At 31.8% G+C, this 12,873-nt stretch overlaps 1 protein-coding gene across 1 annotated transcript in view; it reads left to right on the forward strand.

Moving 5' to 3' along the window:
- Positions 1–12,443, forward strand: part of LOC132741791 (zinc finger ZZ-type and EF-hand domain-containing protein 1-like) — a 100,055-nt gene extending 87,612 nt beyond the window's left edge. Inside the window, 12 exon segments of the mRNA XM_060730062.1 lie at positions 60–160; positions 1,860–1,916; positions 2,565–2,675; positions 3,723–3,897; positions 4,293–4,469; positions 4,935–5,137; positions 5,665–5,780; positions 6,890–7,037; positions 7,627–7,743; positions 8,242–8,404; positions 8,962–9,033; positions 9,760–12,443. Coding sequence (XP_060586045.1) covers positions 60–160; positions 1,860–1,916; positions 2,565–2,675; positions 3,723–3,897; positions 4,293–4,469; positions 4,935–5,137; positions 5,665–5,780; positions 6,890–7,037; positions 7,627–7,743; positions 8,242–8,404; positions 8,962–9,033; positions 9,760–9,888 — 1,569 coding nt within the window. The 3' untranslated portion in view covers positions 9,889–12,443.
- The last annotated feature ends 430 nt before the right edge of the window (positions 12,444–12,873 follow it).

Raw genomic sequence — 12,873 nt, forward strand, 5'->3', positions numbered from 1 at the left:
ATAACTTAAATTTTTTGTGCACAATAATTGATCTTAAATTATCTTTGGCATATTTGCAGATATTACGAAGTGACCTGAACTTGCCGATATCTGTGTTAAAAGTTATATATGACATGAATGACAGAAACCCAGATGCTGTGGTGAAAGCTATCCTGGAAAAGTAAGTGTACTTTTTAGTAAAAGGTTTAAAATTTTGAGCGGAGAAACTAAACCTATTTTTTTGTTGAATTTTTAACACTTTATGTGTGAAAGTTTAAAGTAATTCTAAGAGGAATAATGAAATTTCATTGTGAAGAAATGGTAGCATTTGACTAATGGAAGTTTAAGATAAATTTGTATCGCAGCAACACATAACTTGACTTGTCTAAGCAAATTGTAGTTCATGACTCTAACTTGGAAATATGTTTGATAGATATTGTGTCCAGGTAAAGACATTTGGTAAAGGGAAGCTAAAATGTGGAAAGAACTTTATTGCAACTGTTTGAACTGTTAGCCCGCTGTGTTTTGATTTATTGAATGTCTGAAAAACATACTCCAAGTATGATGTTTTTAAAATCAGGTGTCATAGACATGTCTTTACAGTGTGGTATTTAGCAGTATTATTAAGGTTTCCACTTTTGAATATACAGTAAAAACTGTTTACAGTGACCTTCAATGGGAGAAAAGAAAAAAGGTCATTATAGACAGGGAGTCACTGTGGACAGTCTCTACATAATTCATATATATTCGAGACTTTAGGGAGAAGTTGGGAGATATATTAGGCGTCATCTGGAAAATTATAAGTTAGGAATAAACCAGAAAAGAAATAAGAAACACCTCTCAAATAAAACAATTCTACTATAAATCTACTTTTCATAAATGTATACCAATAGCAAACACAATATTTACATATACTGTATACAGGTTGTGAGTATGTTTAGCTGGTAACAATATTCAGGGCAGATAGAGCAGTGCCACTTGCCATATTGGCAATGAGTCATGCTGGTCATCGTCTATAATTTTCATTTGACATTTAATTTTGTATAATCAGCCTGTTTACGGAAATCAATGTTTTAATAAAACATTAGGTACAAATCTTCACATAATTTCTACAGGTTAGTGCTCCGAAAAAAAATTTTAACAGTCGAGTTTTCGAACATAACCACACCTTAAAGACGTTAGGCATTGTTTATCTTTACTCGCCATAACACCGCAGCAATTATGTATATGATTGTGTCTTTAATCATGCAATCGGCTAAAATTGATTGAATCTGTCGCCATTTTGTGTAATTGTCAACAAAGAGCAACAGTGTATTAGTGTGTTGCCGATTGGTCAATGCAAACTGCCGTAGATACAACGCGCGTTCTGATTTGTCAATCGCATGAATACATAATGAGAGAGATATACATAGTGAACGCTTGCCTTGCGGCGTGTATTAGATGATGTTGACACGCGTTCTTAACTAGCGGATTAACGGTAATTGGTTGTAATTGAGAGGCAAACAAATTGTAAACAGACCTAGCAGTGTAAATAAGTATGACAGATCATTAAAAAAATCGACCGACTTCAAAATCACTTTGAAGTTTGTTTTAAGCAAAGTCGCTGATCCGAAGGCGACTTCTTAGCCCAAGTCACCTCCTAACCCAAGCCCTGCTCCCCTTGCAAAAGTCGCTTTTCACGGCTCAAATACCGTAACGGGTGACTAAATCATGGTCCTTGTACGGACTAGACAGGGAGTCGCTACATACAGACCATTTGTATAGTAAATCCTGTTCGGCGCACCTAGCTATGGTCACTAAAGACAGAACGTCGCTATATACAGGGGGTCACTAAAACAGTCTTTACTGTACATGTACTATTAAATTGAATTATATTTCAGTTTTGAAGGTGTTGATGCTACTCCTAAAGAAATCATCAAGAAACTTTCAGAAAAATGGTAAGTCATTCAAAATACCAATTTTCAAAAATATGATTTAACTTTTAGTTAGTTATGCCACTTTTGAAGTATTATGTGGGATACTAGGCAAAATATGATTTGATCTTGCATTGACACAAATAACTATGTTCTATATTTAAGAAAATGTTGCAACTTTCAGTATTTTTGATTTTTACGTTATATTCTTTCATAAAAACTGCAGACGCATGTATACAATAACCAAAGGTAAAACATGCATTAATGGATAGATTTTCATGATCATGCACCGTTGTTGCATGTTTTTTAATATGCTTGACTGAGGGCACATTGTAAAATCGTTTAATGCAGTGACAGCCCTAGTTATTTTATTATCAAAACGTAACTATAAAATGATGTCATACCAGTATGTGAAATGCATGCATTGAACAAGCAGTGGTTTCTTTACAGGAAATACAGATAACGAAACACAGAATAACTGATTTTGAATAGTGCAAATGCAGGCTCAGGCTTTTAATGCATCCTTGTGCTTCTGAAGATTTATATATACAAAAGAAGGTGCATAAAACATCTAATATATGTTGTTTATTATATATGTTACTTTTTGGTATTTTAGTAACATTTGAAAGGTATAGGCAAGTGGTAATTATCAATATATATGATGTATTTCAGGGACGTAATTCTACAGTCTCAGCATCCAGAGGCAATACTAAGTACAACACTGTCAGAAAAAGTCATTGATACAGGAATACATTACCATCCATCCCTCAAACAAACTGAGAGGTGCGTACAAATACATATGTGGAAAAATGTCATAATCATAGTAATTGTTGCTAAGCAGTTTAGTCTTTTTACTAAGCTTTGATGTTTTGGTTGGTTTTAAATCATGGATCTTAAACAAACTGAGAGGTATGACAAATGGGGAAAAATGTCATGACTACAGTTATGGTTGCTAAGCATTTATGCCAGGTTGTTGAGCATTTTGGTATTTCTGCGGAGCATTCATGTTTGGTTGGTAAACGTTAATGTTAAATTGGTTATTAAACATTGACATTTGGTTGCTAAGCATTGAAATTTAATTGCAAAGCACTTGTTTTGTTTTTAAGTATCAAGATTTATTACTATGCAAAAAAAGTGTTAGTTGCTATATAAATCCAAAGATACAGTCTGTATGATTTTATCTAGCATTAACAATCATTATTATGGTTAACTAAAGAGTAATACTAGTTATAGATCAGAATTGTTTGCTTGGGTCAGTATGTTAATTGAGAACTTTTATGGAGGCAGCATCTGAAACTTCTCCTTATGTCATAATGAACACTGAAACAGATAGCTGTCAAGTTTTTCACTGTAGTACAGGAGGGGGAATCTTAGTGTACTTGTAGTTATTATATGTTAGTACACAGTACTCTTGCTATTGGTAAACTTGGCCCAGTAATGATCAAACATTATGTCGGGCTTTAGTCAAAAACCAATAAATTGTTGTCACTGGAAGTGAGAGAATTTACCACATAAAGTTTTGAGCTAGTGACCACGAAGTGCAATCCAACTACACTGAAGATGACTCTTACTATAGATTTTACTGAGTTGGTAACATTGGAAGTCAAATCTAGATTATTTAATGTGTACTTGATAACCTTTTACTGGTATATTTACATTCAGTTTAGCATTAGTCATTAGAAAATTCAATAAATTTTTATTCATTTTTTTTTCAGTGCTTACAAAATATCTTTGAATATATGCAACTTTCAAATGTTATAATTTATGTAGGAAAACAGAAAAATATCTTTGAATGTATATAATCTTCAAATGTTATGATGTTATTTGTAGGAAAATAGAGAAAGCGACAGAAGAGACAGCAGTAGATACCCAGAAACTGATTCAATGTCCGGACAACGATGTCCAGGAGGAGATTGTTAAACAACGGAAAACAAAAAGTGCTGACTTACTGAAGAAAGAGCTAGAAAAACATGGCAAGACTGGCACAAGAGAATATCTCGCTAAGGTTATAATATATTTTATGACCCATAGTTACTCTGAATATATTGATTTATTTGTCAATATTTGACGTAATTTAAACAAGAAGCATTCTGTTAAAGAATGGGGCTCCACTTTGGTCAAAAAGGCTAAAAAACTTGAAATTCTTACAAAGATTATATGACACATTTAAAATAGAAAATTCTACAAAATTTAATAAAGAAATTAACCAAGAATATAATTGAAAATATTTCAAATGTGTGATTCATAGCCAGATTTAAGCAAAAAGCATTGCAGATATTTTCATTTACTGGCCATTTCACTAGATAAAAATTACTATTCTGGGAAAACGGATCCTAAAACATCTAAAATTTTGGGACCCATCAAATCTTGGTCTATTTATGGTATATTATTTATTTACAGGTGAACATGGCTATGTCAGTTTTGTATGCACGACAAGTTCTCACCAGCCTGCTTGCTCATTGGCCAGCTTACGGTCATGTGATCAACTCTGACCTACTTGGATGTAAGGAAGTACAGCAGATACCTTGTGTCCTTGACCTTCTATATAAAACAGGAAGTAGAGATAATTTCCAGAAAGTAAGTTATGTACATAAATTGTTTAATGTTTAGGTACATATATAGAGATATACAACAGCTGTATTTATAAGTAAAATATTAGTTTCTTAGTTTATTCAGAATTTATTTTAGTTTGTTTGTATGGAAAGTATAAGCTTAAAAACACTCTCAAATCCATTCTTGGAACCAACAAGAATTGAGCAATGAGTTTAAAGTTTCTTGCTCAAGGAAACAATGACTTGCCCCTGACAGGTTTAAACTCAAGTGGCTAGCTATCCTTTAGATTATAAGTTTGAGGCATTGACCACTTAGCCATGCCACCACTATCATTTTCTTAATTCTCATAAAAATTCTTAATTGAACATATACTTTATTAATAAGATCAACCTTTTTCTTTTAAAGAAAACTTTTTTGTTTTCATTCTTTATTACTAGAAAAAATCCTTATATGGAAAAGTAGGAAAATGTTGTTATTTTTATTATCAAGGTTGTCCAAAATCTGGTCCACCATTGTGAGAAAGCAAGCTTGGTACCAATAGCTCGGACAGCTTGTCAGTTTATGGAAGAAGTCACTATGTCTGTGATCACAAGAGAGTCGCAACACAATTATAAAACTGGTGAAAATCAGTTGGTGAAAGAAAAGATCCAGCTTCCTGGTGCCTCATTCCTGACTGTCAACTTTGATTCCAAGTAAGATTTGGACTGTTATTGAGACTTTCCAATTTAGCTAAACATGTATTTGTAGTGTATTATACATGTTTGTCTTGCTTTATGATACTTTAAGTTCCCATTTTCAGAGGATATCATGATGCTTCTACAGTTGATTGTAAACAAGATTTCATTTCCTGCTTTCACTTTGGATCTCTACATTGTAAATCTAATTAAAATATCATCATTAAAAACAAAATTGAAACAAACAAAGAGTGTATAATTGTTTAGACAGACTGACTAGGCTTTATTCTGCTGACATAGGCGTGCCATAATTATGTGATAGAGGCGTGTCATCTGGTGACAGAAGTGTGTCATTATCAACACAGGCTTTGTGGATGAAATGTAATGAAATTACAGACGGAAACAAAGTGCACTTGGTTTGATGGTTAGGGCATGTTCTAACCAAGTCCTGGTGTTTTCCATAGGAACAAACTTTTTATCAATATTTTAGGGAGGGTGTTAAGCACTCACTCTATGTTATTGATTGTATGATTATGTTATTGCAGGTGTTCAACAAAGGAAGATGATGTTCTAACATTTAGTTCTTCATCTGACATGCAACAGAATAGTTATAAGATGTCGGGATCTTCTAGAGGTGTTTGGACCAGTTTCCAAATTCCAGGTATATGATATACAGTTATTCGACTCGCTTCAGGTAGATTGACAAATCCAAGACCTAATTCCATTGCTCAAGGGATTGAACTCGTAAAGTTTTAAGTGCAGTTTGAGTTTGTGTCTGGTCTTGAACTTCTACATGCATGATGGTATTTTTAAAATGAATTAATATACATGATTACCATAAGTAGACATTGTGTAGTTTGCAAGACCAAGGTTCATACATGTAGCTCAAAGTTCAAGGACACAGCAAGGGATTGAGTTTGTGACTTTGTCATATAGTCTGTTCAAGTTTGATTCCCGACTATTACTTTTTCATGCATGTTACAGTTGATCACTATAAAAAAATAATGTGTCATGCACAAGGTCCAGGTCTTCAGCTGAAGGTCAAGGTCACAGCAAAGGATTGAACTTTTGATAATAGTCATAAGGGCTACTGGAAAGTTTGTTTGGACCATATCATCTGCATGCATGATGGGATTTATTTCAAAAAAGAAAAAGTTCACATGTTTACTAAAAGTGAATGCTGTCTTGTGTGCCACACTTTAAGGTCAAAGGTCAAATCCTTTTAGGCATGTAACTTTGTTAATACTTCATGGATTGCCAGAACATATAGCATATGTCTTCACCACAGTAAGTAGATTGTTGCATGCAATACCCTTGTTTGCTTCTTTAATGTCAATGTCATAGTTGAAGGTCAAAGGTCAATTTCTGACCGGGTTGTAACTTTGCATTTTTTTTTTTGGTGGAATGTAATAATAATAATGATAATAAACTCTTTATTTAACAAAGGAAGCTTATTGTGATAATACAAGACAAAAAAGCATTAAAGATAACACATATATAATGCAAAATCTTTTTTTCGACAAGATTTTCAATAAACATAAAAATAGACATTTTACAAGCAATTATATAACATTGATTACATCTTATCCAACAGAGATGACAGACATATTAGTATAGGTATATTGTCTATAACTTATCTTTTGATAATAATAAATAAGTAATGTTACTTGGACATTTCTTGAATCTGATTCCTAGTTTGTATGCACGTTTATTCTCACTTTGTGACTTACTTTATGTCACTGCAATCAATGGAGAAATGTTATATTTTAGGAGATACAATATACTATGACTTTGAGACAGAGGTGAGCACAACACATTCACACTGGGGTTATAAATTTACAGTAACAGCTGGTACAAGAGACAGCTTTGAGACCGGATATATCATCCTAAATGATGTACTTACATCAAACATGGCTAGGTGAGAACAGTCCTAATTGTTTATATATTGCACTATACTCCTGATGAAGGTTGTTTTTCAACCAAAACTAGTAGAATAATAAATACAGTTAAAACTTGGCTCGTCTTTTTCTTTTTTTCTATTTGTTTATATTTATATACCAACATTCTTTTCATCTGACAAACCTTTGATTTTTTTAATGCCTATATCAATATCATGAAAATAATTTATTTTATTTTACAAGATATGTTCAGTTTGCAAAATTAATTTGTTATGAATAAATTTGTTAACATGCATAATTACATTTTCATATTGAAATGCAGCAATTTTGAAAAAGAAAAAGTTAAATTCTATCAAACATATCAATATGACAGTGTTGTTATGACAACAAAAACTTGTCATATCAACTGCTAATATACAAAAGTTCAAACAGGACATGTATTGTGTTCTTTTTTCATATATAATAAAGGAATCAAGACAATGCAGATATGAGCTGAGTGACAGAATGAACTTGTGCATGCTATTTTCATATACATGTACATGTACTAGGCTTTAACTTTGAAATATTTCAATTCTCAGTGGTAAATTGGGTTCTAATATTTTATTACAGATGTTTACCATTGAGCGAGTTATGGACATCTTTAGTTTATGTAGCCAGCAAACAGACAGGAACCCAAAGACTGAAAACAATTCAACTTCTCCTCAAGATAGTTCAGACACAGCATCGGTATGTCAAAGTTAAAACACAACACAGTTCAGACACAACATAGGTGTGACATAGTTAAAACACAACACAGTTCAGACACAACTTGGGTGTGACATAGTTAAAACACAACACAGTTGGGACACAACATAGATGTGTCATAGTTAAAACACAACACAGTTCAGACATAACATAGGTGTTTCATAGTTAAAACACAACACAGTTCAGACACAACTTTAGTGTGACATAGTTAAAACCAATTGTTTGAAGTCAAATATTCAAACATAGTCTCACTTTAAGAAAAAAACTTATGAATTTTCCCCCAAGAACCATTTTCTTATGGGTTTCACACTGGATAATGTATGCCTAAACTTTATCCCATTACAAAATAATGAAATATATAAAAACGTTATGAAAGAAATTTCTACCTGGACAGATCTTTAGTATTGGTTTTCCACCAAAGCAGATCACAAAATGTCAAGTTAATAAGCAATGTGTGATATAACATACTTTATATTGTAGAGATACAGAGTTAGAGAAGTTAGATATCAACCTTGGTCTTCTGAAGCCACTATGGCAGTTATATAACAACATAACAAAGCAAGAATCTGAACCCATTGTTATACTACCACCAGTTTCACGTGCTCTTACTGAACTCTTCTTACAGGTGGAAAATCTGGCTATTGTAAGTATACTCCTAACAAATAATGTAGTCCTTAACATACTTAGTGTATTATCAGGATAAATATTTGTTTGATGATGATTGTTCTTCAGTGACAATGAATGATAAAGCATTAAAATGTCTGAATGACAAAGAATAACTGGCTTGTTTGTTTGAATTCTAGCATGCTAAATGAAAACAAAACATTCTAGATTAATGAAAAGTTTATATAGATGAACATCCCTCTGAATTTAGTTTCTATAGATATATGTTTGATTTTTTAATGAATCTGTGAAAGACCTACAGTGGTAGTATTTACAGAAACTTTGAATATTTTCAACAAAATTTGTTTTGTGTTTACCTAAATGTATGACCTGTTGTGCAATAAATACAGAATTGGTCATAGCTAAACAAAATCTGTAGAATATACTCAAAAGTTTCTAATACAGTGTTAGGATGTAGGGGAAATAGGTGCATCAATTTATACAAAATATGCCCTTTGGTTGATACAGTTATGTATGGGGTGCAGAGTTATATGCATTTCATAGTATTGTTATTAACTAGATGTTGTAATTATTTAGGAATGGAACATGGTGAATGAATACCTGATTCTGATACAGGACATTAGTGACCTAAAGATGGCTGTTTCACAGGTGATTGTTTTATACTTTTATACTTTAATTGTAGAGAAATATTTTCTTGAAACAAAATATAGAAATCTTGTTCACAGAATGATACAAGTTTGTACAAGTATTTGTGATATTTTGAAATTACTTTGTTTTAGATTTATGGCTGAGTGATTTAAGTTACTTTCATCATCCTGTATGGGTAGTGTAATGGTTAATATGTCTGCTATTTAGATGAAGGATTATAGGTTTTAGTCCTACTTGGGTCATAACCATGTTTCTACTTTTAAACCAGTACTGGGTAGTTGCCCGTATAAAACCAGTTAGTTCCAGGAATGTAAAAATAAACTTCAAGCTTTCATCACATTAAAGTTTAAATAAATAGTTTGGACTATATCCTGCCAGTGAATTATTTCTTGCTATTCATCTGGCTTTTGAAAGTTCAGCGATTCTACTTATATGCTCTCATTCCTGAAATTATTCACAGAATCACTTGTGTGGTATCCTTTCAATATTGAATATACAATGTTGAATACTAACAAAATTAACATTTATGAATTAAAATACATGACATAATATATGTATAAAATACCTAAATACATGCCATAATTTCTGATTGATTTCTGAAACAAATTACATTTCAACTTGGAGAGAGAAAGGGAGATACTGATGAAGAGGATGGGGTGAGGCTGTTGGCGATGGGGAGATAGTGTATTTATAGATAGTGTATCAAACTTGGTGTGTTTATTTCAGGGTATACAGCGTATAGCAGCTGTAAGTCTAATGATTGGACACATGAACCTGGCTACAGACCTTACATTGGCTGCATTGAGGAGGAAAAAATCACAGGAAGAAAGTGCTGCTAAATCAAAAAAGCAATAACTCTCTATCACAACTTATTCTGAAACTTTTTTTCATATACTTAAAGAGAAAAAGTTCCAGTGATGGTCTATATAATTATAGTTGATGTTTATGAATTATTGGAACTTTTTCCTTACGCTTAAAAAGGAAAAGTACCAGTGAGTGTTATTATAGTTTATTATGAAGTATGAACTATTTACTGGTAACTTTGAATTTGTGTGTGTTAAGCTTATGTTCATGTACTTTTAAATATACTGCTTTAATTAGATTTACTTTCCTTTTGGTATTGAAATATTATGATTTATTATGTTATTACATTAATTTCTGTTGATAAACTGCATGCCTGATAAATTTAGCTTTATCAGTCACCCTCAGCTTTATCAGACACTTCATCAATACATATGGTAATAAAATGAAGAGAATGGATTATTTTACTTCTTACTAGTTTGAAAATATTAAACTGATAAACTTTGAATCAAACAGATTTTTTGAATATTATAGTCTGTTACTTACATTTGACTAAAAACATTTGGGACTATTTCTTATAGATATGACCCTTGGCATATTACTGCGAGCAGCATGAACTTTAGAGGTTATTTCATTTGAAATTTAAAAAAAACACATATTGAAATTGAAAACATGATGAATATAATACCAAACAAGTGTGTGCTATTACAAAATTTTTCAGATTGGCATGAACAAAATAAGGGCACGTCACAGCATGGCTTTTCTCTTTTTTCCTTAGCCTTACCTGATAAACTTGTAATATTAGGTACAAACATGTTATTCTCTACTTAGCCTAAGTTTAGGAATTTTTTATATACATACATGTTGCAGTATTGCCAACCAGCTGAAACCTTTTTTCCTGTGTATTTCAAATATTTTAAATAATAAAAGAAATTCATCACTTGGATATTCTTATGGAAAACAAAATGTTGATAAAGTTGTATAGTGTCTGAGTGTGAACATACATGTATATATATGATGAATAATATTTTTGTGCTATATATTTATATGTTAGATTATGTATCCAACACTTGCCAATAGCATCCATATATAATTCTTTTGTGGTTTTGTTGGTTTGTTTTAATATGATAATACTATCAACATAATTATTTTTGGTTTTACTGATCTTCTATTATAGACCAATTCACTTTAAACTTTCAACTGCAAAATGAAAGCCAGGTAATTCAGCAGGATTTTTTTAGGGTTAACAATACAGTTGTTGTTTAGTGATTTTATTTCATGTTTATTGGTTCATGTTGGTACGATATTGTTTATTACACTTATTGTATTAAAAGAGATCTTTTTTATAGTTTCAATGTTGGAAGAACATACATATGAGCCGCGTCACGACAAAACCAACATAATGGGTTTGCGACCAGCATGGATCCAGACCAGCCTGCGCATCCGCGCAGTCCGATCAGGATCCATGCTTTTCGCTAACCATCTCTTTTACGAAAAACTGATAGTGAACAGCATTGATCCTGATCAGACTGTGCAGATGCGCTGGCTGGTCTGGATCCATCCTGGTCGCAAACACACTATGTTGGTTTTGTTATAACGCAGCTCAATTATGTGTTTGTAATGAGTGAAAAATCTCACTTTAATTTTATTATTTACATGTATCTTACATAATTTTAGTGTGAACGTTTGAAATGTCCTACTTAAGTGAGAAATGTGTTCTTATTTGATAACAAGCAAAATTATCAACTTCTTATACAACTTTATGATACTACATGTCAGAAAATAATATGTTGAATTCTTAATAATGATTTAGTAAGCTGTCTTGTCTCTATTTTTCTGTGTATTTATAACTAATACAAAACTACATGTATGGTAGGTTCTGCCTATTACACACAATGCTTTATTATATTGTTTGTTGATATAGATCCCTTTCAAATGTATGTTTATAGACCCTCTTTGTTTTGTTGATGTTAAGTAATAGCAAATAAGAAATCACACATTTTAAGGCTTAAAACTATGTCAAAATAGTACCATGCAACCTAGAATGGATTTAACAACAACAAATAGCAGACAGCTTCTTGTAAGACTGGACTATTTAATATAAAAGCTCCTCTTTCCTCCTCATGGAAGTCTAAATGTTAACTAGGATTTAAACGCACTTGGCAAGAGCAGTTTCTATTTTTTTTTTATCAACTTAAATATAGTACTCATTTGAAGCGAAACACCTTGTATATATGTCATCTGAGAGCATTGCTTGGGCTCTCAATTTATATCTTGTATCCTTATAAACCACCACTTGTGAAGCTATAGTGATATAGTGTAACATAGTTTCAAAATTTCTGTCAATGATGTTTTAAAAGACATAAGATTGAACAATTCATGTGTGCTCTTGTGTAGATAATAAAGTGCTGAGTTATTTAAAAGTTTTAAAGTTACTTACTAAATTACTAAAATCTAAATCTACATGTAATTTTACTAATTCATTGATAGTTTCTGAAAATGACTAGAATGTCTTGTTTGATATTGTAAGATATGAAACTTGTTTTAATATTGTTTTTGTATTTGTTGAGAGTGGTAATTAACGAACTAATAAATCTGTGATAAAAACACTTCTGTTTCTTTTCAATTAAAATAGTATGTTTGACCTATTACTTTCAATTTAGTCGTTAATAACATGATAAAAATTAATTAACTTCAATCAATGTGTAAATTGTAGATATTTATGAATTATTAGGCCTACTCTTTGCATTATATACCTACCTTGATGAACCAAAACAAGAAGTACAATGTATTTTAATCGAGCTTAAGATATCCAGTTATTTTGACTAAGTTTCATATACTTAAGATTGTTAAAGTGAGCAAATACTGTAGATTAATAATGATCTCAAGTTAGTGGAACATCCATGGACTTACAAAAATATCACCAGAGAGCCACTTGTTTCAAAAAGCACCAGTTGGTTTCACATGCTTTTTCTTGCACTGTAAAATAGATGTGTTGTTTATATTGGTAATAGTAGTGTTACTTGTCCTCGTCCCTGG

Source organism: Ruditapes philippinarum, unplaced genomic scaffold (assembly GCF_026571515.1).
Source record: "Ruditapes philippinarum isolate M1 unplaced genomic scaffold, ASM2657151v2 ctg4767_1_1_1_1, whole genome shotgun sequence".
In the NCBI taxonomy this organism is placed as follows: Eukaryota; Metazoa; Mollusca; class Bivalvia; order Venerida; family Veneridae; genus Ruditapes; species Ruditapes philippinarum.